This window comes from Orcinus orca, chromosome 16 (genome assembly GCF_937001465.1).
Source record: "Orcinus orca chromosome 16, mOrcOrc1.1, whole genome shotgun sequence".
In the NCBI taxonomy this organism is placed as follows: domain Eukaryota; kingdom Metazoa; phylum Chordata; class Mammalia; order Artiodactyla; family Delphinidae; genus Orcinus; species Orcinus orca.
In genome coordinates, this window is record NC_064574.1 from 61,075,057 (window position 1) to 61,102,335 (window position 27,279).

The window sequence follows — 27,279 nt, forward strand, 5'->3', positions numbered from 1 at the left end:
CCCTAGGACCTCAGAATGTGACTAGATTTGCAGATGGGGGTCTTTAAAGAGACAATTAGTTTAAAATGAGATCATAAGCGTTGGCCCTAATCCAATGTGACTGGTATCCTTATAAAAAGAAGAAAGTTGGGGGCTTCCCTGGTGGCGCAGTGGTTGAGAGTCCGCCTGCCGATGCACGGGACACGGGTTCGTGCCCCGGTCCGGGAAGATCCCACATGCCGTGGAGAGGCTGGGCCCGTGAGCCATGGCCGCTTAGCCTGTGCGTCCGGAGCCTGTGCTCTGCAACGGGAGAGGCCACAACAGTGAGAGGCCCGCGTACCGCAAAGAATGGACACAGACACATACAGAGGGAAGACCATCTGAGGACACAGGGAGAAGACAACCCTCCACATGCCAAGGAGAGAAGCCTCAGAAGAAACCAACCCTACTGACATCTTGTTCTTAGATTTCTAGTCCCCAGAATTTGAGAGAAGAAATTTCTGTAGTTTAATCTACCCAGTCTGTGTCTTTGTATGGCAGACCAAGCAAAGTAATACGCTCCTAGACCTGGGGTTGGCAAACTTTTTCTGTAAAGGGCTGGACAATAGATATTTCGGACTTTGTGGACCATATGGTCTCTGTTGCAACTACTCAGTTCTGCCGTTGAAGCATCAAAGCAGCCATAGGCAACACTCTAAATGAATAGATGTGGTTGTGTTCCAATAAAACTTTATTAACTTGGACTGTGATTTATTGCCTCCTGCTCTAGATGATTGGTTCAGGAGTAAGCATGTGACTGAGACCTGGCCAATCAGCATGGTTCCATTCCTCTAGCCAGAATGCTTCAGTGACCAATTAAGGTGACTCTTGAAATTTGCTCCAAGCTCATGGGAAAAAGACATTCTCTTTCCACTGGACTATAATTATAAGAATGTGAGGATGCAACAGTTGTTTTCAGAATAAAACCCTTCGTATGGATCCAAGGCGTCCTAAACTTCAGGCACATACTTGCCATTTTTCAACTGTTTTTACCAGAGGCCAGAATTCAGTATGTACATACAAATGCCTAAAAAACAAATGAGTAGTAATCAACAAATTAATTTTTTAATATCCAAATTAATGGTCTTGGCTGCTTGCCTGGATCTAGTTAACTAGCAAACTGTCAATTGCACTGTTTGAAAACAGCCTGAAGTAACATATCATGCTGTATTTATCTTAAACCTTATGTAACAGGAGCTTTAAAAGAATAACAAGACCCTGAGGGAAATACAAAAGAGAAGTCATTTATTCAGGTTCTCTGAAAGTGCTCACGAACAAAGCAGCTTTACAAAACATCTGGTCAATAATAAAGGAAATTCAGGGCTGGCTGAATTTTTTCCTCTAAGTTATGATATTTTAATTTAGATCATTAACAGGAGAATTCAACATAGTTTCCCAGTGTGGGTCAGATGGAAGAAAGTATTGGAGTTTTAAAAAATAAAAAATTGAAAGTCAGGAATTATTTTCTTTCCAGACTGATATTTGTTTCTATGCAGTAATTATTAACAAAATCAGATGTGAGCTTGCTTGGGTCAAATAGGTCTTGGTGCTGTGCTGGTGTTGGGTAGAGCAGGCCAAGTTATGCTGCAGTAAGAGGAAGTACCAACATCTCAAGGGTTTTACACAAGTTTATTTCTTGCTCCTGCAAAGCTCTCTGTGTCTAGGCAGCTTTCCAGGGAAGCCACCCTCCATGGGGTAGCTGCTTCCATCTGTGGCACTTCCACTTCAACAGGCATTTCACTACAGCGGGAGAAAGAAGATGGAGAATCACACAGTGGCTCTTAAATGCTTTCACCTAGGAGTGACAGATGATATTTATGCTTCCAGCCCCTTGGTCAGAATTAGTCACATGTTTATCAACCAGAGGAGGCGGGGAAATGTAGTCTTTTAGTTGCCCAGGAAGAGAAGGAGGATGGGAAATAGTGACTACCACAGTGGAATACCTTTGGTGCGTGGAGGGAAGGCAATAGATTTCTTGAAAACCAATGAGGAGGAAGCAGAGAGGAATAAAGGATGCAGGCAAGTGGAGAGGAGACTATATGCGGTTGCTACTCAGTTCAGTTGTTCCTCAAAATGCACCTGTGCACCAGCCTGTCCATGACACTGACATAAGGAACATGTCACAGTAAAGCTAAATTGACAGTATGGTCCGGCATTATTGCTAGGTTGACAATAATGAATGGCTTTACATTTTTTGGTTTTAAAATGTCTTTTCTTTTATGAAATGATGGTGATCATAGCTAGTAAGTGCTTATTTAATGTTGTAAGCTGGCAAAATCAAAAATTGGCACCTGCCCATAACTTTCCCCATTTTTTTAAAGTTATTGTGTCAGTCTGTAAAATGAGATTCTGGGAGCCCCTGATCTAGTTAATGGTTTTGCCTAGAACTTGCTTTAGCTGTTTTTGAGCACCCCCTCTGCGCTGTTTAGCATGTTTCCTCATTCATCCCCCACAACAACAAAGAGGAAGGTTTTATTATCCCAAATTTACAGATAAGGCCACAGCGACTGAGAAGAAACTGCTGCTGGTTATAATCTCTCAGTTGTCCCACTTTTCAACCCTATAATAAATTCTTTTTCCCATATTACTCTTTGTAGTTCTGCCTTTCTGATTGAGTCCTTGCTGATGCACACAGCGATCTTCATCCCAGGGTCTGCTTCTGGGGAATCTGACTGAAGGCAAAATGCTTTATAAATGATGGCTATATGACCTTCCAAGGTCACGTGGTTAATTAAGGCAATGCTGGACCTCAGTCCAGATCTACATGACTGAAGTCCATGTTCTGTCCCCAGAGCACACTGCCACTTTAGACACTGAGCTACCCCAAAGCAGCAAATTAAGAGGAACTTCTAGGTCACACTCACCTAGATCATATTGGCAGAAATTCCTCCAGATATATAAGAATGATATTTAATATTTAAGCCCATTAATCAAGCACGCCCTGCCTGCACACTCTCACCAGAAGGAGTTACCATCGTAGACTCATGCACCACAATGGTTGAGAACAGAATCTGACTAATTCTCAGCACAGGTGCTCTTGTTGAATATTGATAGCTGGTCTGAAGTCAAAATAAAGTATCTCTGGCTCTTCCTACACCAGCAGGTGTTTCTCACTCCTGGTGCCTGAAATGTATGTGCCTTCTAAGACTGTTTCTAAGTGTTAGAAACAAACAACATTTGGAAAGCTGCATACATCATATGAAGTTGTTCCACTTTTACAAGGGATTTGCTAAGTCTGATGTGTGAGCATAAATATTTGTATATTCATAAATTTCTGGTACTGATGCACTTAAAATTCACTGTTCCTGAGAAAGGCAGGAAGAGGCAGGACACCTATGAAAAAGCATGGCTTTTTTTGAGAGTTCTCCAAGAAACAAATTTGTAAATATCCAAATTTCTTTATGTCATTAAAACCCAAAGTGTTATGAATTAAGATTAAAATATCAAACTTTCAGTAGGGTATGGGGAAGCCTCAAATAAAACTTTATTTTTCTAACTTAATAAAACATTACTACCAAAATGAGGTAATTTTTATACCAAATATTTTCCATCTATATAAATTTCTAATAATCCCTCTTATGTCTATACTTTCTTCTCAGTAGATGAGAATAAGTTCTAGAGATCATAAGTTATTTTAAAACTACTTTTATTCTGGGACTTCAAAAAACACACGGAATATCCTTTCTTTTGAGTTCTCTGTAACTTGGGACCCATAATCCATTGCCATAAAATATCACAGATCTTATTATTCATAAGCAATATTTTGGTGGAATAGTTAGTTAAATGATGCAAAGATTTGCTTCTTTAAAATTATGATTCACATTTGAGACCTATAAAAAGGCACTTTTTTCCACGTAAGGAAAGATAATATTACCCTAAAGGCTCAGAGAAAAAGCATAACTTAAAAGTGATTTTCTAAAAGGAACGGAAAGAATTTTTTAAAATACTTGTTGGTAAATAGCAAGTAAGTTTACATTTATCCTTAGCTGATAGGTAGATAGATAGATAGATAGATAGATGATAGATAAGGAATCAACAATCCTCTATAAAACAAAAGTAGGGAGCCTCAAAAGAAAAAAAGCCATATGAAATTTAAAAAAAAGAACTCAAGGAAATCTAAACTCTAGTAGAAGAATTCAAATCCACACTGAAGATAACTTAAAGCATAAGGGACACTAGAAAACTGTGCTATAGAGAACAAATTTGGAAAATGCTCAAGAATATAGAAGAAGGAAAAAAAGCAATGAAAATCCATATTTTTGAAAGATAGAAATACAAAAGCAATAATCATAAAACAAAATATCAGATATAAGACCAAACATGGTTATTGTAACAGTAAATGGGTTAAATTTCTCTGTCAAATGGTTAGGAATTTCAAATAAGGTCTAAAACTCTATTTTGCTTAAAAAAAACCTCTCTATTTTGCTTAAAATATATATATGTCTTGGAAAGGAAGAGTAAAGTAACTGAGGAAGACCTATCAGGAAAATGCAAACAAAAATGAAGCATGGATGAGAGATAGAGTAGGTGAGAATTCAGCACGTAAGCACACGTGCTGAATGGACAGGTTGCATGGACAGGTTGTGCTGGAGGAATCCTGTACCAGCTCACAGAGCTGAGTGGACACACCTCTTCCTACCTCTACTTTTGCAGATCTGGTTTGCCAGCATACCACTGTATACACTTCTTTCCTTCAGTCTACTCCTTAACATTTCCCAGTTTTAAGGATACAACTTCTCCTTTTAGATCTTGGTTATGATCATTAAAGAACTTTCATTTATTGTGATGGTTAATATTTATGTGTCAACTTCACTTAATCATGGGTACCCAGACATTTGGACAAACATTATTCTGGGTGTTTCTGTGAGGTTGTTTTCGGACAAAATTAACATTTTAATCAATAGAGTAAAAAGATTGCCCTCCATAATGTAGGTGAACCCTATCCAATCCACTGAAGGCTTGACTAGAAAACAAAGAACAACCTTCCCCCTAGTAAGAGGGAATTCTCCAGCAGACTGCCTCTGGACTTCATTTGGACAATCGATTCTTCCAGATCTCCAGATCGCTTGCTTTCAAACTGGAACTGCACCATTTGTTTTCCTGGATCTTCAGCCTGCTGGCCCACACTGCAGATCTGAACCTGGCCAGACTCCATAATCAGGTGAGCCAATTCATTATAATAAATAAATATATATATACACAAACACACATCCTATTGGTTCTGTTTCTCTGAAGAGCTCTGATTAATACACTTATACATTACATGCTTCACTTTAAAGATTTAGAAAAAATATTTGTGTTGTAATATGGGCAATAATTATTTAGATTTAATGTAAGCATTAGTAATTTAATTATTTGCCACCAATTGTTTTATACCATGAATTCCACATATTTGGTTTCTTTAATTTGATTCATTCTTTGGTTGTCTGAAATATGATGGCAGGTAATTATTTTCAGGAAGTGTGTGTTAAGGGTGTACATCTTGAGCATGTCTGAGAATGTCTTTCTGTTGCATTCTCATATGAACAGCAGAGGAGGCAGGTATCACGATCTTAATGCAATATCTCATCCTCTCCAAGTTCTGTGCAAGTTGCTCCATTGTCTTTGATCATTGGTTTGCAGATAAGAAAAATCTTAACCTTATCTTTTTTCTGTAATAAGTAGTGCTCTTCATATTCTTTTTCTTCTCCTTAAAATGCAAACATTTCATTAGATTAGCCTATTTCATTGATTAAAGATGAAATTTTTTGCATTTTTATACCCTCTGGAATCAAGATACACCTTACAGTTTCTGTCTACCGTATGGCAGTAGTGTCATCATTCTGCAAACCCTTCTATCGACACCTCTGAAAAATATCAAGCATGAAACCCTCTTAGACTCAATACTGTATGCGTTATACTCTTTGTTAGTCTATTTTCATTAGTCTATTTTTGCCCATGCTTAGTAAACCATAAATTTAATACCTAAATCTTTATTCAGCTAAAAATCAAAGTATCTTCTATTATTTATTTAAAATACTCCTTCTCTATTTACAGTTTGTTCCTTCTGAAATTCTTCTCATTCTTCTCCCTCTGTCCTACATTTCCTTTATCTTTTCTTAAGTCAATGTCCATGTCTTTATCTTCTTCTTCTGAGTTATGGGAGAAATTTTAGAGCATGTCTCCCCCTTCACTGATTCCATTTTCTGCAATAGACAACCTATAAATACATGATTGTGTCATCACAGATTTTAATTTATCCATTGTGTATGTTTTCTCCACACAATCCTTCCCAATCTCCACCTCTTTCCTCTTTAAGATCACCCGCAAACATAATGTTTACAATGCAATGCTCCAAAGAATTGTGTTAAAACATAATTTAGAAAAATTCTAAACATTGAGTATTCTCCCATTTCTTGCAGCACCTCTAGCTCACCAGGCAATTTTTGTTCTGATTGTTGAGTTTGATCCCTCTCTTTTGAAATCTGATATTCTTTCATATAGCAGTTGGTTTGTCTTATGTGCTTGCACATCTGTGGTGATGAGCAGTGATGTCAAAGCCATTGTGTTCTGGTGTCGGTGGTGTGTCTCTCCGGCTCAGAATTTGAGTAAAACATGGTTCACCTCCTCCACATTCAACTTTAGGCAGCCTTTCCCCCACTCTTTCCTTCTCCTCATCCTGTAAGGGAAATTCCTCCCAGAGAATGGAACTGGCCAATGTGGCTTTATTAAAGAGAAAGCCAGTTCATCTGGCCCTCTCCACCCTGTCCCTAACATCTATCCCTCTTCCTCCTGGTAACCAGGGTTTTCCCCTCTCGCCTCCAACAAGCCACTTCTCCAGGGTCCAGTCAACAGATCTGACTTGAGTCGTCACATGTATTTCTTTGTGAAGAATTTGCTACATAACTGCACAGCCATTCTCTAAACCCTCATCAGTCATTATTCCTACCAAGGCAAAGTACACCCCAGAGGGACATTTTGTATTTCCTAAAATGATGTGAGATAATTAAGATGCTATTAACTAGTCTTGAATCATTTTGGAGTCTTTTAAATTCTTTACCTAATGAGATTAGGGACTCACACTAATATTATGGGAAGGTAATTTATTTCCTTCATCAAAATAAACAAGCAATTGCTCACATCCCAAAAGATGGTAAACACTATCTATATTTGTGGAGTTATATTTGGGAATAGGATATGAAAAGATGAGACAGCCTGCATAACTTATTGTTGATTTCATCAAGGTGGAAATCTGTATTTACACAAGTCAATTAGAACAAAAATAATAAAGCATACTAATTGTTATATGCACACAGATCAAGAATAAGTTTTTGGGGGCTTCCCTGGTGGCGCAGTGGTTGGGAGTCCGCCTGCCGATGCAGGGGACGCGGGTTCGTGCCCCGGTCCGGGAAGATCCCACATGCTGCGGAGCGGCTGGGCCCATGAGCCATGGCCGCTGAGCCTGTGCGTCTGGAGCCTGTGCTCCACAGCGGGAGAGGCCACAACAGTGAGAGGCCCGCGTACCGCAAAAAAAAAAAAAAAAGAATAAGTTTTTGCAGCTATACCCACACATGCTGTATGTGCTACATATTGACAAAGCTCAAACTCATTGATCTACAGTATATATTATATAGATATTATATATTGATTTATATAGATCTGTAATATATATTATACATAATCTATATTACATATAGATCAATACAATATATATACCTACATTCACATATAATCTAAAATGCATCTATATTTAAACTGAATTGAATCCATAAGTCTATTTTTCAGTTCCTTCCCTTGGATTTAATGCTTACTCAAAATAAATTCACCCAAAAAGTTAATATTCAATTTCCATTTATTTGCAGTCTTCTTTCTTAGAACCATAGTAATTTTTCTGGAGGAAGAAACAAGGAAAAGTTTCATCTAAATATAATTTCTTTATTTAATTTTAATGATATATTTTAATATGCAACTGGTGTTAGGAATAAAATGTGTGGTGAATAAAATGATTGGGGGAGACACGTGTATTTTCTCAGAGTGCTAACAATTTGATATGAAATATAGCTCTTTGAAGCTTCAGCTCACACTAACAAAACTACCTCCATACTGTCTTTTGACATCTATGGTTACCAAGTTGCTCTGTTCTTGCAGGTATACACTTCATTCAAAAATATCTTTTGCCTAATATTTACTGAGCTCTGTCTATGCAGCAGATTAACTCAGTTAATCCTCAAAACATTTCCATGAGTTAACTTTCATTTCTGTATACCCATTTCACAGGTGAAAAGTCTGAGGATCAAGAAATTTGCCACAGCCATATAATTAGTAAGATGCAGAAGCAGGACTCAAAGATACAGCTCTCTGGTTCCAGGGCCTGTGCTTTTGTGAGTACATTGGGCTGAACCTCCTGGAATGAGGCTTCTTTTTGGCTACTATGGTTACACAGTTACATTGTTATAGACTTTCCAAAAGTGCTGTTATCCAATTAGCTAAAATGCCTATGGAAATCAAGAACGGATTGTTACTAGGAAATCTAAATTTCAACGTTTTTCAGTAAATCAAGGAAAAAAATTATATGATCATATCAATAGACGCTTGAGAATATTTGATAAAATCCAACATCCATTCCAGAGTTTAAATAAACTACTAAAAAGGAGAAATAACATATACGAAAACTATCCCGGACCAGAAGAAACATCTTAAAATGGAAACAAACAGTTCCACTAAAGCCAAAGGCAAGGCATGACCATTATTAAACTTTGTTCTGCAGAAACCTCCCAGCCAAGTCCCAGAGCTCTGGAAACCAGACTCATGTGTCCCCAGGTAGAAACCTGGTGGATTCTTCTCCCAAAAAACAACACTTCCCAAGAGGAAAGACCTAGAGAAGGTGAAGTACGGAGATCCCTCAATGAAACCAATTAGTCTACCAGCCCCACTCACACACACAGAGCTTTCAGTCATCCCTTTGGTGCCCCACTCTTTAATATTAACAGCGAGCCAGTGATCACCAAGCACATGAGGACAGCCTCTGACAGACAGGATGGAAGCAGGAAAAGGAACTTCTAGGAGACAGAGACTGGCTGTCACATCTCTTTGCAGACCATGAAAAGGCCATTTACACACTTTTGCCACATCCTAGCAGCTGGGGATATGGACAGACATCTCCATTTTGGGCTTTGGATGTGAAACAAGTGATACAAAGAAACAGAGACAGAGGAGAATGTGTCCACCATCCAGTGGTGGCCACAGTGGCTCATACTCCTCCTGGGGAGTAGCTCTACCTATGGTCTTGGTCCCTAATTTCCCTGGTTTCTGTTCTTAGTAACCTGATTCTCTAGCCTTCCTGGCAATTCTGTGAACCACGGAATAGCTTTCAACAAAGAGCTTTCTGCTTTTTAATAAACCAGAATCAATTTCAATTGCTCACCCTCAAGCACCTATCTTACACTGATCTCCAAATTATATTGTTAGGTGAAAAGCAATATGATAAGTATAATATCATTCAAATAAAAGCAAAAGCTATCTACAAAAAATAGTTATGGCTACTTTTTCTCTTCTTCCTTTTACTGTTCTGTATTTTCCCATTTTTGTGCACTAAACATATGTATAATAATGTTAAAATGTGCTTAATAATTGGTAAATGCATTTCCTGTCTGTCACAAGTCAGATTCTCCAGGGAGCAGACTTTGAGAAAAAGATTTCCATACAGGAAATTCATTGGGGTGTTCTCAACACCTATAAGGAAGTAAAGAAAGCAAGACTGATCAAAAGGAGAGGTTGAATTGTGATGTGGTCACAACAAAGGCCTCAGCTGATCCTATAAGGTGTTCTGGAGCTGGGTTGGCCTGAATTGGGGCAAGAGAACTTCCGACCCCTGCATCAACCAGTCCTTAGTTGTGGCCACCCCTGTAAAGAGCCAGGGAGTAATCTTGAGCAAAGCACCTCATTTTAGCTGAAGGCAATTCTTAGAAAGGAACTCAGCCAAGAACTTACAACTGCCAATATTCCCAGCAGCTGAGAGAATGAATGTTTCAGTCCTGGAAGAGAGTGATCTGGTCAGCACATTAAAGTATCCACTACAGTCTACCCCTTGTCAGATCCATGTGTTTCACATAATTAAGTCTGTGAGCAGCTTCTCCAGGATTCTGTTGGGTCTCTTTTCCTGGGGCAAATTTCCACAGGATAATTAATATGATGAACTATGGCCCCCATCACTAAAGCAGGTCCCAGTGCCAAAACTGCTTCTCTTTATGCCCCCTCCTCCAACCAGCCATTCTAGATTCCCCTCACCCATGGCTAGCACTTCTGCAGGTCAAGGTGGCTTATCTGGTGGAGCAACCTAGACCCTCTTTTTTTTTTTTTTAAATCTTTATTGGAGTATAATTGCTTTACAATGGTGTGTTAATTTCTGCTTTACAACATAGTGAATCAGTCATACATATACATATGTTCCCATATCTCCTCCCTCTTGCGTCTCCCTCCCGCCCACCCTCCCTATCCCACCCCTCCAGGCGGTCACAAAGCACCGAGCTGATGTCCCTGTGCTATGCAGCTGCTTTAGACCCTCTTATCTGAGGAGTCTGAGCACCTGGTCACATGTGTTTCTCAGGCCAACCAAAATTGGGCCAATGAGTATTAAAAGACACCCAAGGATTTCTTCAGTGAGAAATACATTTCTGTTGTTTATAAGCTACCCAATCTGTGGTATCTTGTTATAGCAGCCCAAACAGGCTACAACACATAGATATCATACCACCGCCTCCAAAGTACTTGCCACTTCTTGCCCATTTGGTATGTCAATGATGTCATCAGCAGAGTGAGCCAATAGGATGTTCTATGGGATGTCCAGATGACCAAGGACCTTTGGGACTATATTTTGACAAAGGGAAGGAAAGTTAATAAGACTGGGGCAAGAAAATAAATGTATACTGTTGTCCATCCTAAGTAAATGCAAACTGTTTCTGGTCCTCCTTTCTGATAGGGGTGAAAATCAGCACATTTCTTCCATCAGTAGTCACATGCCATGTACCTGAGGTCATATTGATCTCCTCAGCAAAAGATACCATATCTGACACAGCAGCTATGTTCCAGTTACCTACTTGTAACAAACCATTCAATGCCTTAAAACAATAACAAGCATTTATTTTGCTCTAATTCTGGAGATCAGCTCAGCTCAGGTGGGCAGTTCTCAATCAGGGTCTCTCATGTGGTTACAGTTAGTCAGTGCCTGGGGTCAGGGTCATCACAAAGCCTTTTTCACTCATGTGTCTGGTCCCTGGGCTGGGATGACTCAAATAGCTACAGGTTGAAACATCCAAGGTTGCTCAGGCAAGTCGCAATCTCTCTCTCTCTCTCTCTCTCTCTCTCTTCCCTCTTCTCTCTTCTCTCTTCTCTCTCTCTCTATCTCTTCCCCTCTCCTCCCTCTCTCTCACCCATATCTCGAAGTAGTGTTTTGACACGGTGAACTCAGGGTAGCCAGACTGGTTACATGGCAACTGAAGGCTCCCAGAGTGAGTGTCCCAAAAGAAACCAACATGGCCTTTACTAAACTACCCTTGGAAGTCATGCAACAGAATCACTTCTGCCACATTTTAATCATCAAGATAGTCACAAAGCCCCCTCTAGATTCAAGGACAGGGGATCTGAACAGCACCTCTTGATGGAAGAGTGTCAAAGAATTTGCAGGTAGGTTTCAAAAGCATCCCATGCTGCAACTGGGGCTACTACTTTGTTGAGTTTGCAGTATCCACTCTCGCCTACCAGGATTCATCTGACTTTTGTAGGGGACAGACCAGTGAATTAAATGAAGGTATGATGGGGATTGCCACCCCCTGCAATATTGTTTTTTATATACTATTCTGGCTGAAGTGAGAGAGAAGGGTCATTTTAGACACTTGCAGTTGGCCTGCTCCCACTATGGTAGTTTTTACTCCACAGGCCAGGGAAGCAATGCGGGGCTCTCGCAAACACCTAATATATCCATTCCAATCATACCTGGCTAGCCCCAGGAAGGAGAAGGGATGAGGCAGCTCTCTTCAGCTGAGAGCAAGACTTAGAGACTCAGATGAGAACTGTTGGCCTCCAACATTTCCAGCAGATGAGGAAATAAATATTTCTGCTTTGAATGGAGTATGAGGAAGCACACCACAGCATCCATTGCACTGACTATAGTGTATGATAAAATTTGATATGGTTAAAAAATTCAAGGATTTATCTGGAAGTGACATAGGAGAGAGAAGAGAAAGAATGCCATTTATTCTTTTTTCAAGATTGGGTAAAGAACCAACCTTTTGATTTATTAGTCCTAAAGAATAATCTCCATGAATAAGCTATTCACAATCTCATTTCTCCCACCAAAATGATACACAAACTATCATACTATTTCCTCCTTTCTGTTATTCCAAGCACTTGTCTTGACTTCTAAACATCATTCTCACTCCAAATGTCAATGCTGTATATCATATCTCCCTATGGAGGCAAAACTAGGCCTGATTAGATTTATGTTAAATAACAATCAATTCTACTTTTGAAATGAGCCAGCTTTGAATTCCCTAAACCTATTTTTTATTGGGAAAGTACCTTCACCCGGTGGCATTTCTTAGAAAAATATAAGAAGCAAACTCCAAATCAAGCATCTCAGAGGTCAGGAAAGGACCAGGCCATGAAGAAATGACAAAATGGGATTTTTTTTCAAATGGCTATCATTTAGATTCATTTATTTACTAAATTAATGCTTTTAACCCCAAAATTTGGTTCAATGTATAATAACTGATTTAGCTTTTATTGAATTACATTTTTATTTGTTAATTTTATTTATTTTTTAATACTTTCTTAAACTGTATGATTCAAAATAGCAAAAAGAATTAAAAGATAAACAATGAAAAACAAAAATCTCCCTCTCATCCTGAATCCAATCTGTCCAATTTCCTTCAACAGAAAACCAACTATCTTAGTTTCTTATATCCTGCCAGATTTTTTACGTATATTCAAGCATAAATCTATATTCACAAAAATTCTCTTACACAAAAGGTAGCGTATTTTATACATTGTTCTGCACCTTGCTTTTTTCACTCAACAAAATCAGTTGTTTTTGATTAATTAAAAACCACAGGGTTTGGGGGGGATCTTTTACAGTAAAATATTATTATTTGGGATTTTTGGATAATCATAGTATTATTGCAAGTGTGCTTAAAATGATAGCTATGTATGACTTATAAATTACAAAATTAAGTCTGTATACAGGCCCCACCCCAATGACAAGGTCCTACAATAAAATTACATGATTTATTTCTTTTTAATATTAAGTCAAAAGTCGCTACAGGCAATGTGGTCCAATAATCAGACCCAAATTTAATGTCTTCTTCTATCATCCCTGCCCTCTTCTACAAGACGGCAGGTAGAACCACATTTGGAGAAAACATCAGAAGTCTACATTTAAGACCCTTGTGAATAGGTCCCCAGGGAAATGGCCCCTCCCATCACTAGCCCAACTTTCCCCACAAGACTAACTCCAAATCAGGCAAATGGATTACAACAGCAGAGTCATCAGCGCCTACTAACAAAGCCAGATAACTCTTAGAACATTGTCATTTGCTAGGTCAAACCTCTTTGCCAGAGCCAGTTCCAAGGCATGTACAGTCACACAGGCTCAGGAAGGCCCCATGCTTGGTAGAATGCTCTGCGGACACCACCTTGAAATTCTCAATTTTTTAACAAGATGCCCTGAATTTTTATTTTGCACTGCCCTCTGCCTCTTCTCAGAATGCATTCTAAGACAGACGGTGCAGTAAGGGAAAAAGAATGTCTCCAAAAATAAGGAAAAACACACTCCACAAAACTTGCGGGATTTAAGTATTATTTTCCCCGTGGGAAAGCCTCCATGGGGTTCCTCCTAAATCCCTGCAAAAGGTTAACTGCTAACCCATAGGAACCACTATCATTTTCACAAAAGGCTACTTTTTGCACAGAGGGGCAGGTAATTGCTTTTTGTGTTCCACATCATTCTTACTTTTTTTTTTCCTTTTCTGTTAATGATGAATGGCTTGTCAAAGCAGCAATAATATTTTTATTTTAATTACCATCCATCGAAAGTCCTTATTTCCAAGAGAAAAGATTAGTTTAATGATTAAACTCCCTCTGCTTCTATGAGTAAAAATTAGTCAACCAAATACTGTCTTCTTTTAGTGGACTTAACAATACAGCATTAGTACACAGGTGATTTCATTTTCAGACAATTGATATGTGTGATACACACCAATGGATCTCCCACGGACCTTAGGTCGTGAGCAGAACTCTACAAGTATTGCAACTGCTTCCCCAGTCCTGTGTGTACCAACCATTGCCCACAGACAGAATCAGTAATAGAGGTCATATACTAAAGTTTCTCAAATGTTTGTAGGTGCTGTTGGAATTAATAAGTCAAAAATCTATATGAAATAATGTCATATGAAAGCATTGCTGAATTCATAGTAACTTTTTAAATGCATTGTCCCAACCAACAGACATAAAAAATCCGACTGCCTTCCTGAAGGATCCATCCAAGAGTATTCTGAGTTTATGTTAAAGGGATGCTTAAGCGTGGAAAGGATGGGGACCATCTGAGCCACGTGTTCAAATCTAAACAACTCAGGATGGCATTCAAGGCCTTCCAGTGTCAAGCATCTAAGGAGGCAGTAGGTGTGAAGAACACAGGTTTAGAAGTTAGGTGGACTGTGTTCCATGCTCCACGATTAGCTGGGTAGCCTTGGACAAGCTAGTTAACTTCTATGTCTTCTTCTCCTCACCTGTAAAATAAGGTGAACATAGCAGTACCTACCTTGTTATCTCAGTGGACACCACCCCAGGACACCTTGATCTCAAAGGAAGGGGATCGTGGTGGTGGAAGGAGCCCCCACTCCCATCTAAGGGGAGGAAGGAGCAGAACAGAACGAGTTGGGGCTGGGACAGTGCTTAGTGACATGCCCTGCACAGGCATGTAATAGTCTGACCGTAGTGTCTGCACGTAGCAAGCCTACAATAAGTATCACTTTGTTATTTTTACAATGGTTAAGTCACTTGCCTGCCTTCTCTAGCTGATTGGCCGTCCTAACCTGTGTGATGATTAAAAGCACCTTCTAGAGCAGTGCTTCTCAATCTTTTTGTTCATTACCTTTTAAGACATTACTTTTCCTAATGGACTTCCCCATGATATTTTAACACCACAGATATATTGTAATTCTATTTATGAGGATTCATTTCATGAGCCAGCTTGGCTGAGCCATGGACAGGATGCTGGGATTGCAAACCCCACCCCTGCCATATAGACTGAGTGGTGAGGGGAAGGCTGTAGGCTCTGGGTGGGAGGTTCCTGTGACTCATGGCCTCGTGGGCCTTTTCCTTTAGTCCTGTCCTTGCAGGCAGTGGGCTGGACATCTTTTCTGAGAGCCAGTCCCAGGATTTCCCTAGAAACCTCTTTGATTGCCCCTCATTCCCCACACCCCCAGTCAGTCTTCCCTCAAGTTCTGAGCCAACACCCTCATCATTCCTCCATGTAAATATCTTCTTTTCCTCTCACAATCATCCTTAAGGTGTTTTAAAGCCAGAACCCGAAAGATTAGCAACCACAAGCTACTTTCCCCTTATTGAAGGGCAGGGAGGAGCCTCAGAATGTTTGGTTTCCATCCTTAGAGTACGTGTGCCTCAGGTCCTAGAATGGGTTGGATCACTTAAAGCAGTTGTCATTAAGTTTCTGATTTTAAATTGGTTGAATATTCATATCCTGTTATATTCTTTGGCTCAATTAATCTCTACAACAACCCCATGAGGTAGGTTGTATTATCAGCCCCATTTTACTTTATTTATTTATTTTTTGTATAGTTGATTTACGATGATTACAATGTTATGTTAGTTGCTGGTATACAGCGAAGTGATTCAGATATAGATATAGATATTCTTTTTCAGATTATTTTCCATTATGGTTTATTACAGGCTATTGAATATATTGGGTTGACCAAAAAGTTCGTTTTCGTAACATCTTACGGAAAATCCCAAACGAACTTTTTGGCCAACCCAATAGTTCCCCATGCTATACAGTAGGGCCTTGTTGCTTATCTATTTTATATATAGTGGTTTGTACCTGCTAATCCCAAACTCCTAATTTATCCCTTACCCCCTTTCCCCTTTGGTAACCATGTTTGTTTTCTATGTCTGTGAGTCTGTTTCTGTCTTGTAAATAAGTTCATTTGTGTCATATTTTAGATTCCACATATAAGTAATATCATATGGTATTTATCTTTCTCTGTCTGAGTTACTTCACTTAGTATAATAATCTCTAGGTCCATCATGTTGCTGCAAATAGCATTATTTCATTCTTTTTTACATCAGCCCCATTTTAAAGATGAGGTAACTCAGGCACAGAGAGGTTAAATAACTTACATAGTTCACACAGCTGGTAGGTAGCTGGGCTGGTTTTCGAACCCAGGTCTTTCTGATACAGACCAGGGTTCTTGGCCTTCCCCAATCAATAGAAATTGACCAGAGGCCCAACAAGAAATTCAGGCAAGGCTTTACTGGGGCCCCTGCTTCAGCAGTGGGGAGTGAGAACAAGCAACGGGTTCCCTTGCTTGCTGCTCCCCAAGGGGGTGGGGGGAGCTGGATCCTTACATGGGGTGAGGGTGGGGGTGTGTCCAGGGATTGGGCAGGAGGGCAGGCTTAGGTGTGTTGCCCACCCCTCTGGTGATGCTGAGTGCAGGGGGCATGCTCAGTACCCTACTTTTGCTCCCAACACCCTGTTTTTGCTCCAGGCTCTTCAGAAGTGGCAGTTGGGTTTTTTGGTCTCTTTGTATCCTTTGTTCAGAATTTGCCCTAACTGTGCATATGTACAGTTATTTTTAGTCCCATATAGTTTCTTTGTATTTTGTTGCTGGAGGAGAGGTATGTCCAGGTGCAAGCTTTACAACACTGCAGCAAAGGGACCTGGGACCAGGTCCCAGGCCTGTCTCATTTCTGACTTACAGCCTGAATGGACGCTTAGACCACACAAGTAAGCTCTAAGAGGCCCAGTGGTGATCTGGCCCTAGCAGAGGAGCTAAATCTAGGAAAAGTTCTCTTTATCTTTCCCCCATCCTCTAGATTCAGTAGGCATTCCCCATATGTATGTGAAAGACTGAGGTTGCTAAGAGAAATTACAGTGGCCTACTTACAGCAGTCAAGCTAGGGTTAACTGAGGTGTGTTGGTTTCTACCTCCGGTCAGGAGGAAAATGATGCTGAATCTCACTCCCAGCCCAATGCCAAAGACCAAAGGACCGCTGCCTGAGCTGTGTCCTTGTGGGCAAAACTGAAACTTGCGAAGTGATCTGGAGGGGAGATGGCTCTGATGATCAGAATAATCTAAAAATAAGGAAATGTTTGAAGAATTGTTGTGACAGTGACATAGGGGGGAAAAAAGAATCCTTTACCTGAAGTGGAAAACTTTTGCCCATGGACAAAACTACAATGTCTAGATACCTGTTAGAATTTACAAAAGTCTGTTTCCCCAGATACCAACTTTTGACGTTGTGGGCCAGCACACACATATTAAATCTAGAATTCACGAGGTAATACTATGCAGTGCTGATGACGTATTTATTTAGTACCTGGGAAGTTTTTTCTTTTTTTTTCATTATAAAAGCAATATAAGTTCATGGTAAGAAAGTCAAACAGAACAGAAGGGAGTAAACTGAAATGTAAAGGTCTCACCCTACACAAACCACCCATTTCAACTCCCCAGAAGTAATTCCTTTTGTTAAGAGCTTTTCTATGTAGTCATAAGGAAATAATATCTGTTGGCTGGTTTTTTAAACAAATGGGACCATCCTATACATCATTGTTTTGAAATTACTTTTTTAGTATGTAATAGCATGGATTGGGTATCTTGTCACCTACAGCTTATAATTGTTGTATGATATCCCACTTATGGGATGCAGGAAGAAGTTCTGACTAGTCTCCTAGTATTGGAAATTCAGGAGAAATGCCTGAGAAATAATGATAGTTCACAAAATTATATGATGAATAAACACCTTCATACACAAGTTACCCATTAGAATATAAGTTCTATGGTGGCACAGATTTTACCTGTTTTGTTTACTGACACAGAGCGGGTGCCAAATAAACATTTGTGGGGTAAATATCATGTGTATATGGATCTATACAGATATTTTTTTAATTTCTATGTATATTGACCAAGCACCCTCCAATATTATTGTTTCATTATATACTCCCATGTGCTTTGTTTTATTTTGCTTTGTTTTGTTTTGTTTTCACCAGCTGGGGACTTCATCTTTAGAGCTCAGTGTAGTAGTAATAGTGAATGTTTGTGTATTAGTTTCCTGTTGCTGCCATAACAAATTACCACAAATGTCGTGGCTTAAAACAGTTCATTATCTTCCAGTTCTGGGGGGTCAGAAGTCCAAAATGGGTTGGCAGGGATGTGTTCCTTCTGGAGGCTTTACAGGAGACTTCATTTCCTTGCCTTTTTCAGCTACTAAAGGCTGCATTCTTTGGCTTGTGGCCTCTTCCACACCATTCCAACCTCTGCTTCTTGTCACATCTCCTTCTCTGACTCTGACCCTCTTGTCTCTCTTCTTCCCTTATATGGACTGTTGTAATTACATTGGGCCCACCTTGATAATCCAAGATAATCTCCCCATCTTGAAATCTCTAACTTAATCACATCTGCAAAGTCCCATTTGCCACATAAGGTAATATATTCACAGGTTCCAGGGATTAGGACATGGACATCGTTGGAGAGCCATTATTTTGCATATCACAGCTGCGGAATCATGTTTGAATTTCAGCGTTGTCACTTCAACATGCATACCCTACATATGTTGAGTCCCTACTTATCATGTCCCGAACTAAATCTAAGAAATACACTAACTAGCTCAGTGGTCTTGCCCAAGTCACATAACCTCCCTGAGCCTCCATTTCTCAGTTGCAAAAGTGGAGGGATTCATATCTGTCTCATAGGAACTGCTGTATGGAGAATGTCTCCAGACAGTCTTTTCCATTTGACCAGCATTTAGGAACTACTATATACTGTTTTAATCTTGAAAAAATGTAAATGTAAAACACTGGATTAAGCAGTAAGAGGCAGAGAAACAGATCTTCTTGTAAACTTCTGATGTGAATGTAAATTGGTACAGGCTTTCTAGAGGGCAATGTGGCACTATGAATATAATGAAAAGCCTTATATATGTTTGTTCTCTTTATCCTAGTAAGTATCCACTTCTAAAGTGCATCTTAGCGGCGTCGTTGAATTTATGTCCAAAGATACTCAGTGAAATATTACTTATAATATGACAGGGGGAACAGAAACAGACTAAATGTCCACTAATAAGGAGCTGGGTAAATAAGTATGGTACATCCTCATTGCAGAAATCTCATCAGCCATATAAAAGGATTTTGTAAAAGAATATTAAATACCATGTTCAGAGGCTTGTCAAATGATAGTGACAAACCCGGGATTTAAGTCAGGGTTGCTTATTACATCAGCAAAAGAATTCTCTGTGGTGAGAGAGCTTTTATATACCAAAAAAAAAAAAAAAAAAGACTAAAAGTGTAGATATCATGATGTTACAGTGGTTATTTCTGGGTAATGGAATAAGAAGTGGTTTTCATTTTTGCTTACTTATAAAGTATTTTTAATTTTCTAACAATGAAGATTGGGGAAAAGGGACGTCGACACAGAACAATTCCTCTAGTGAAATTAACAGGCGTTTCTAGGTATAGAACCAATACTACCGAAGGTGTCCCCCTAGTGGAAGACGGGACGCGGCGGCCGCTGGAACACCTGATTGCGACTTTTCTCATAGCTAATTGTATTCAAGACTTTCCGAGAGAAACAAGAGCCTAAAGTTAGTAAGCTATGCTGCTTATTCAAAATTTTTTAAAAAGAGGGGCCCATTGCAAAAGAAAGGAGCAAACCTCACCCTGGGAAGCAGGTGCTACCAATTCTAGGCGCAATCCTTAGATTGACAATTAACTTTTTCAATTGTCAAGGTCGGGGAACTAAGCTCCTTGGGTTTAATTCTCCTTTCTCGCTTGGTGGTAGCTTATGTTCTAGGTCCAGATCTAGGTCTAGGTCTAGGCCGCCTGACTCTCAAATCGAAGGTACAGAGAAGGTGAAATAACTGAAGACTCTGGGGCGCAGCCTGAAGCCTGAAAAGAGACACCTGTTGGGAGCACTAGCACCTCCCCGCGACTCAACGAATCTTCGGTTCCTCTCGGCTCCTCTCGGCTCCTCTTCGGCTGAGTTCGGCCTCGCTCGTCTTCTAGGGCTCGGCTCTCTTCGGCTGCGTTCGGCCGGCTCGTGTCCTCTCGGGCTCGGCTCTCTTCGGTCGCACTCTGCTCGCTCTCGTCTCGGACTCGGCTCTCTTCGGCTACGTTCGGCCGCGGGGCCGAAGGGCGCTCATGGAACCGGGCTTGCCGGCTCGAGAGACAACTATGGCGCCGCTGCTGGAGTATGAACGGCAGCTGGTGCTGGAACTACTGGACGCGGACGGGCTGGTGGTGTGCGCCCGTGGCCTCGGCGCGGACCGTCTCCTCTACCACTTCCTCCGGCTGCACTGCCACCCGGCGTGCCTGGTGCTGGTGCTCAACACGCAGCCAGCCGAGGAGGTGCGGCCGCCCGCGCTGGGGGAGGGGACCCCGGGAACGCTGGGAGCCTTCGTAGCAGACGCAGGCCTCGGCGCGGAGGCCAGGCTTCTGAGGGCGATGCGGGTCCCTGACGCGGGCGGGAAGGCGTTGAATAGGGGTCCCTGAGACAGATGCAGGCCCCTGACGCGGGTGCGGGGATGCTGAGACGGTGGGCGGGGTCGCAGGACCCTGACACGGGTTCGAGGACCTGAAAGGGTTGGAGGGTCTCTGAGAGGAGTAGGGGAGTCATTTGAGAAGCGTGGAGGTGGGAAGGATTGGAGGTCTCTGAAGAGGGTGGGGAGTTGTCTGGTGGAGGATGTGGAAGGGAATAACGAGGCAGTCCTGAAGTTGGGTATTAAGGGACTGGCTGGAGGTAGAGGAGTGAGGTCTCTAGAAGGGAACAGTGATGGGGATGGAGGAATCTCTGAAGGGAATGGGGAGACGTGAAAGGAGACGCTGAGGTTGGGGAGAACCCTGTAGGGAAGAGGAGGGACTGGGGGTTCACCCAGGCTGTGGGAAGAGGGGCATAGGGTCAGAAGGGAAGGGAGCTGGAAGCTGAGGGTATTGGGGAAGGGTACCTGGGTTAGGGAGAGTGGAGAACACTGAGGAAGACAGAAGGGGGATACACCTTTGCTGAGGGGTAGTGACAGGCGACACAGCTTGATCTCACGACTCTCATGAGCCCTTAGATATCTAGAGCAGATGGCCAGAAGGAAAATGCCAGCTGAGAAGAGTGACCACACACTCCCTGACTGATCCATCTAGGTATCCCTAGTGCTTGACTAGCGGTTAGCACAACATGGGCCTCCCCCCAGGAAAGGTGGTATCAAACTTAAAGGACCAAGGGTCCCATTGACATGATGAAATCCCCTCTAGGGTGGACCAGGACAGAACTAATAGTCTAAAACACCACCTGGGGAAAGGATTCCCTTGTTATCTTCTCACATGGTATTTACACTTGCTTGCAGAGTTGCCTCTGGTGGGCAGTATTTTCTAGGAAGCAGAAGTCTTTTAACTCAGGATTTTTAAAGTCTTTTGTTGTCGTTAAACTGCTAATAACATCTCAAGTGCAGTGAGTCCTTAGTGCAAACCCCAAAACAAAAACAAAACCCTAGATAAATGTCGATTGTTTGGTTGATCAGCGTAAAGTAATTTAGTTTGTATGTTCATTATTAAGTTCATGATCTCTGAAAAAGGCAGCATATCCCTTTAAATACAAATACTGGTAACCTAATAAAAACTGCCCTCTATTAAACGGTCTACTAATCAAGTTTGATTTAATTTAGGAATATTTTATCAATCAGCTGAAGTTAGAAGGAGTTGAACATCTCCCTCGCCGAGTAACAAATGAAATCACAAGTAGCAATCGCTATGAGGTGTACACACAAGGCGGTGTGATATTTGCAACAAGTCGAATACTTGTGGTTGATTTCTTGACTGATAGAATACCTTCAGATTTAATTACCGGTAAGAATTTGAAGCCTTATTGTTATTTGTATATACATTTGCACTTTCTTTTTTTTCTGTATGTATCTGTTCCCTCTGCTAAACTCTAAACTAGAACCTTCTTGTGAACAGCATTGGATGTTTTTGTTCAACATTGTGCTTCCAGGTGTTAACACAATACCTGACACATTTTGGATGCTTAGTAAATATTTATGGCCTGAATAAGAAACTAAATGTAAGATTGACGTTTCCTTGTTTTCTAAGCTCATATTCAGTCAATACTTAGTAATTGACAGGCATTTGCTTTTAGAAACTACTCAGATTTTAAATGTTTATAAATATTCTTTATATATTTCCTAAAAGAGTTTGGTTTTCCTCTTTAAAGAATATTTTTTCCCATGATTTGAAATTTTCAAAACAATTTTTTTCAGTATAGTTAGCATACAATATTATATTGGTTTCAGGTATATAGTAATTCAGTATTTTTATAGATTATGCTCCATACAAATTTATTATAAATATTGACTATATTCTCTGTGCTGTACATTACATCCTTAACTTGTTTATTTTATACCTAATAGTTTGTACCTCTTACTCCCCTTCACCTCTTTTGCCTCTCGCCCCATCCCTCTCCTCACTGGTAACCACTAGTTTGTTGTCTGTTTCTGTTTTGTTGTATTTCTTCCATTGTTTTATTTTTTAGATTCCACATAACAGTGAAAACACAGTATTTGTCTTTCTCTGTCTGAATACTTCATTTAGCAAAATACCCTCCAGGTCCATCCATGTTGTGGCACATGGCAAAATTTCATTCTTTTTTTATGGCTGAGTGATGTTCCATTGTATATATATTCCACATCTTCTTTATCCATTCATCTATCCATGGACACTTTAGTTGCTTCCATATCTTGGCTATTGTAAATAATGCTTCTGTGAACATTGGGGTGCATATATCTTTTTAAGTTAATGTTTTTGTTTTCTTCAAATAAATACCCAGGAGTGGAATGGCTGAATCATATGGTACTTCTCCTTTTAGTTTTCTGAGGAACCTCCATACTGTTTTCCATAGTGGCTGCACCAATTTACATTCCCATCAAGAGTACACGAGGGTTCCTTTTTCTCCATACCCTCAAAAAACACTTGTTATCTCTTGTCTTTTTCACGATGGACATTCTGAGAGGTGCGAGGTGATATCTCATTGTCCGTGTCTGTTGGCCATCTGTGTGTATTCTTTGGAAAAATGCCTATTCAGATCCTCTGCCCATGTTTTAATCAGGTTCTTTGGTTTTTTGATGTTGAGTTGTATGAGTTTTTGGTGTATTTTAGATATTAATCTCTTATTGAACATATTGTTTGCAAATATCTTCTCCCATTCAGTAGGTTGCTATTTCGTTTTGTTGGTTGGTTTCCTTTGCTGTGCAAAAGCTTTTTAGTTTGATTATTTTTGTTTTTGTTTCCCCTGCCTAAGGAGACAGATCCAAAAATTATTGCTAAGACAGATGTCAGAGAGCATACTGCCTATGTTTTCTCCTAGGAGTTTTATGGTTTCAGGTCTTACAGTTAGGTCTCTAATCCATTTTGACTTTATTTTTGTATATGGTGTGAGAAAAATGTTTTAATTTCTTTCTTTTACATGTAGTTGTCCAGATTTCCCAACACCAGTTATTGAAGAGACTGTCTTTTCCCCATTGTATATTCTTGACTACTCTGTCGTAGATTAATTGATCATGTGCATGAGTTTATTTGGGAGCTTTCTATTCTGTTCCATTGATCTCTGGGTCTGGTTTTGGGGCAGTACATGCTGTTTTGATTACTGTAACTTTGTAGTATAGTCTCAAGTCAGGGAACATGATACCTTCAGTGTTCTTTTTTCTCAAGATTGCTTTGGCTATTTAGAGTCTTTTGTGATTCCAATCAAAATTTAGGATTATTTGTTCTAGTTCTAGGAAAAATGTCATAGGTATTTTGATGAGGATTGCATTAAATCTGTACATTGCTTTGGGTAATGTGGACATTTTAACAATATTCTTCCAATTGATGAACAAAGGATATATTTCCATTTATTTGTATTGTCTTCAGTTTCTTTGATCAGTGTCTTACAGTTTTCAGAGTACAGATCTTTCACCTCCTTATTAAATTTATAATTGGTTTAATTTATTTAATTTAATACCTGAATTCTTAGATATTTTATTCTTTTTCATTCAGTTGTAAATGGGATTGTTTCTTGATTTCTGTTTCTGATACCTCATTCTTAGTGTATAGAAATACAACAGATTTCTATATTAATCTTATATTCTACAACTTTACTGAATTTACTGAATTTATATATTCTAATCGTTTTTTGGTGGAGTCTTAAGGGTTTTCTATATATAGTATGTCATTTGCAAATAGTGAGTTTTACTTCTTCACTTCCAATTTGGATGCCTTTTATTTCTTTTTCTTGTCTGATTGCTGAGGCTAGACCTTTCAATATTATGTTAAATAGAAGTGGTGAGAGTGGACATCCTTGTTGTGTCCCTGATCTTAGACGAAAGATTTTAGCTTTCACCATTGAGTATAACATTAGCTGTGGGTTTGTCATAAATGGCTTTTATTATGTTGAGATATGTTCCCTCTATACCAACTTTGTTGAGAGTTTTTATCATGAATGGATGTTGAATTTTGTCCAATGCTTTTTCTGTATCTGTTGAAATGACTATGTGATTTATATCCTTCATTTTGTTAATGGTTCAATATCCACAAATCAAGGTTCAGTACTGAACTACCCTTGCATCCCTGGAATAAATCCCACTTGGTCATGATGTATGATCCTTTTATATATTGTTGAATTCAGTTTGCTAATATTTTGTTGAGGATTTTACATTTATGTTCATCAGGGATATTGGCCCTTAATTTTCTTTTTTTTTTGTAGTATCTTTGTCTGGTTTTGGTATCAGGATAATGCTGGGCTCATAAAATGAGTTGGGAAGTGTTCTATCCTCTTCAGTTTTCTGGATAGTTTGAGAAAGATAGGTATTAACTCTCCTAAAGTGTTTGGTGGAACTCTCCTGTGAAGTCATCTGGTCCTAGACTTTTCTTTGTTGGGATTTTTTGTTAGTGATTCAGTTTATTACTAGTAATTGGTCTCTTTAGATATTTTATTTCTTCCTGATTCAGTATTAGAAGATTGTGTATTTATAGGGGTTTATCCATTTCTTATAAGTTGTCCAATTTGTTGGCATATAACTCTTAGTATATTCTCTTATGATTATTTGTATTTCTGTGATATCAGTTGTAAGTTTGTCTCTTTCAATTCTGATTTATTTATTTGGGCCCTTCCTCTTTTTTTCTTGATGAGTCTGGCTAAAGGATCAATTCCTTTAAATAGAAAATTAGGTTGTTTATTTGAGTTTTTTCTTGTTTCTTGAGGTAGGCCTGTATCACTATAAACTTCCCTCTTAGAACTGCTTTAGATAGATTTTGGAAAGTTATGTTTCTGTTTTCATTCCTCTCAGTGTATTTTTTAATTTCCTATTTGATTTATTTGTTGACCCATTGGCTTTTTAGTAGCATCTTATTTAGTCTTCATGTGTTTGTATTTTTCCATTTTTCTTCCCAAAGTTGATTTGTAATTTCATACTGTTGTGGTTGGAAAATATCCTTGATATAATTGCAGTCTTCTTAAATTTACTTAAGTAAGGACTTAAGTCTTTCTAGTGTATTTTTCATTTTAGTTATTGTATTCTTCAGTACTGATTTTTTTTTTTTAATATTTTTCTAGTTCTTTGTTGAAGCTCTCACTATATTCCTCTATTTTCCCAAGTTCAGTGAGCATTTTTATGACTCTTGCTTTAAACTCTTTATCATGTAAATTACTTACGTCTGTTCATTAGGGTTTTTTCTCAGGATTTTGTCTTGCTCTTTTGTTTGGAACATATTCTTCTGTCTTCTCATTTTATTTAACTTTCTCTGTTTGTCCCTATGAAGTTAGGCAAAACAGTTACCTATCCCAGTCTTGAATCCATGTCCCTGTGTGGGAGTGTCCCTGTGCAGTCTGCGTGTGCCCAGTGGTTTTGGTGGGAGAGCTGAATCTGAAGAGGGCACAGGCCACGTCTTCTCCCAGGGTCCACTGGCAGAGCTTCCTTGGTGGGGGATAGGGCTGGAGCAAGAGCTCAATGCAGGCTGGGGCAGTCAGGCAGGGCCACCAGAGCACCAGGCAGTTTTCAGTCTGCTGCCTCTGCTGAGACTGGGAGCAAACAAGTCTGTGCTTACTCACTCTCTTCAAGAATGGAGTCTTGGTTTCCTACAGCCCACTGGTTAGCCCCACTGGTTTCCAAACCAGCCAAGGGGGCCTGTCTTCCCAGTGCTGGACCCCAGGCTGGAGTATCGATGTGGGGGCTCAAACCCCTCACTCTTTAGGGAGGATCCCTGAGCTTCTGACATCCCCCTCCTTTGCTGGGTCGCCCACCAGGGGCGTGGGTCCCAACTAGATCTCTTTTCCTCCCCTCCTACCACGCTCCATGGGGTTCTTTCTTCACAGCCTTTGTTGTAAAAGAGCCGTTCTACTAGTCTTCGGGTCGTTCTTGGAGAGAGTTGCTCCGTATGTGGTTGTAGTTTTGACGTGCTCGTGGGGGGTGGTGAGCTCAGGGTCTTCCTGCTCCACCATCTTGATCCCCCCTCTCTCCCATGATTGAAATTAAACCAATTAGTTGCTTAATTATTTTGAGAAGAATGATTTAATTTTAGCCAGAATTAATATAGAAAAGGAGTCATATTTCATGATTATTTGTCCTTTTGGAAACCTTTTCTGATTTCCCCATGCTTCTCCCCAGTCAGAGCACTTCAGAACACCACACTGTATTTGCCTATTTATTTGTCTGTCTCACTCATGAGATGACAAGCTTCCTAAGAGTAAGGAACAACTTGTTCATCCCAGGGCAAGTAACTGGTACATAGTAGGTACCAAACACATATATATTGGGTGAGTGATGCATGTATGTACGACAATTTTTAATGAACTTTCGAAGGGCAGAGAGGTTGTGGAATTCATAATTGTCCTTCCTACCATATCTATCACATTGCCCTGAACCTAGAAGACTCTCAAGAAATATTTAATGCATAAATGTATGAATGAATGTTTTATATGGTTCGTGGTGAACTGATTATTGGAAAGTTTTGTTATACTTTTGTATTTCTCATTGTTATAA

The 27,279-nt window shown here is 39.9% G+C and overlaps 1 protein-coding gene across 1 annotated transcript in view; it reads left to right on the plus strand.

Moving 5' to 3' along the window:
- Positions 1–20,396: 20,396 nt before the first annotated feature.
- The window catches only part of ERCC4 (ERCC excision repair 4, endonuclease catalytic subunit), a 34,681-nt gene continuing 27,798 nt past the window's right edge, over positions 20,397–27,279 (plus strand). Inside the window, exons 1-2 of the mRNA XM_004270165.3 lie at positions 20,397–20,629; positions 21,934–22,114. Coding sequence (XP_004270213.1) covers positions 20,423–20,629; positions 21,934–22,114 — 388 coding nt within the window. The 5' untranslated portion in view covers positions 20,397–20,422. The remainder of the gene's footprint in view (positions 20,630–21,933; positions 22,115–27,279) is intronic.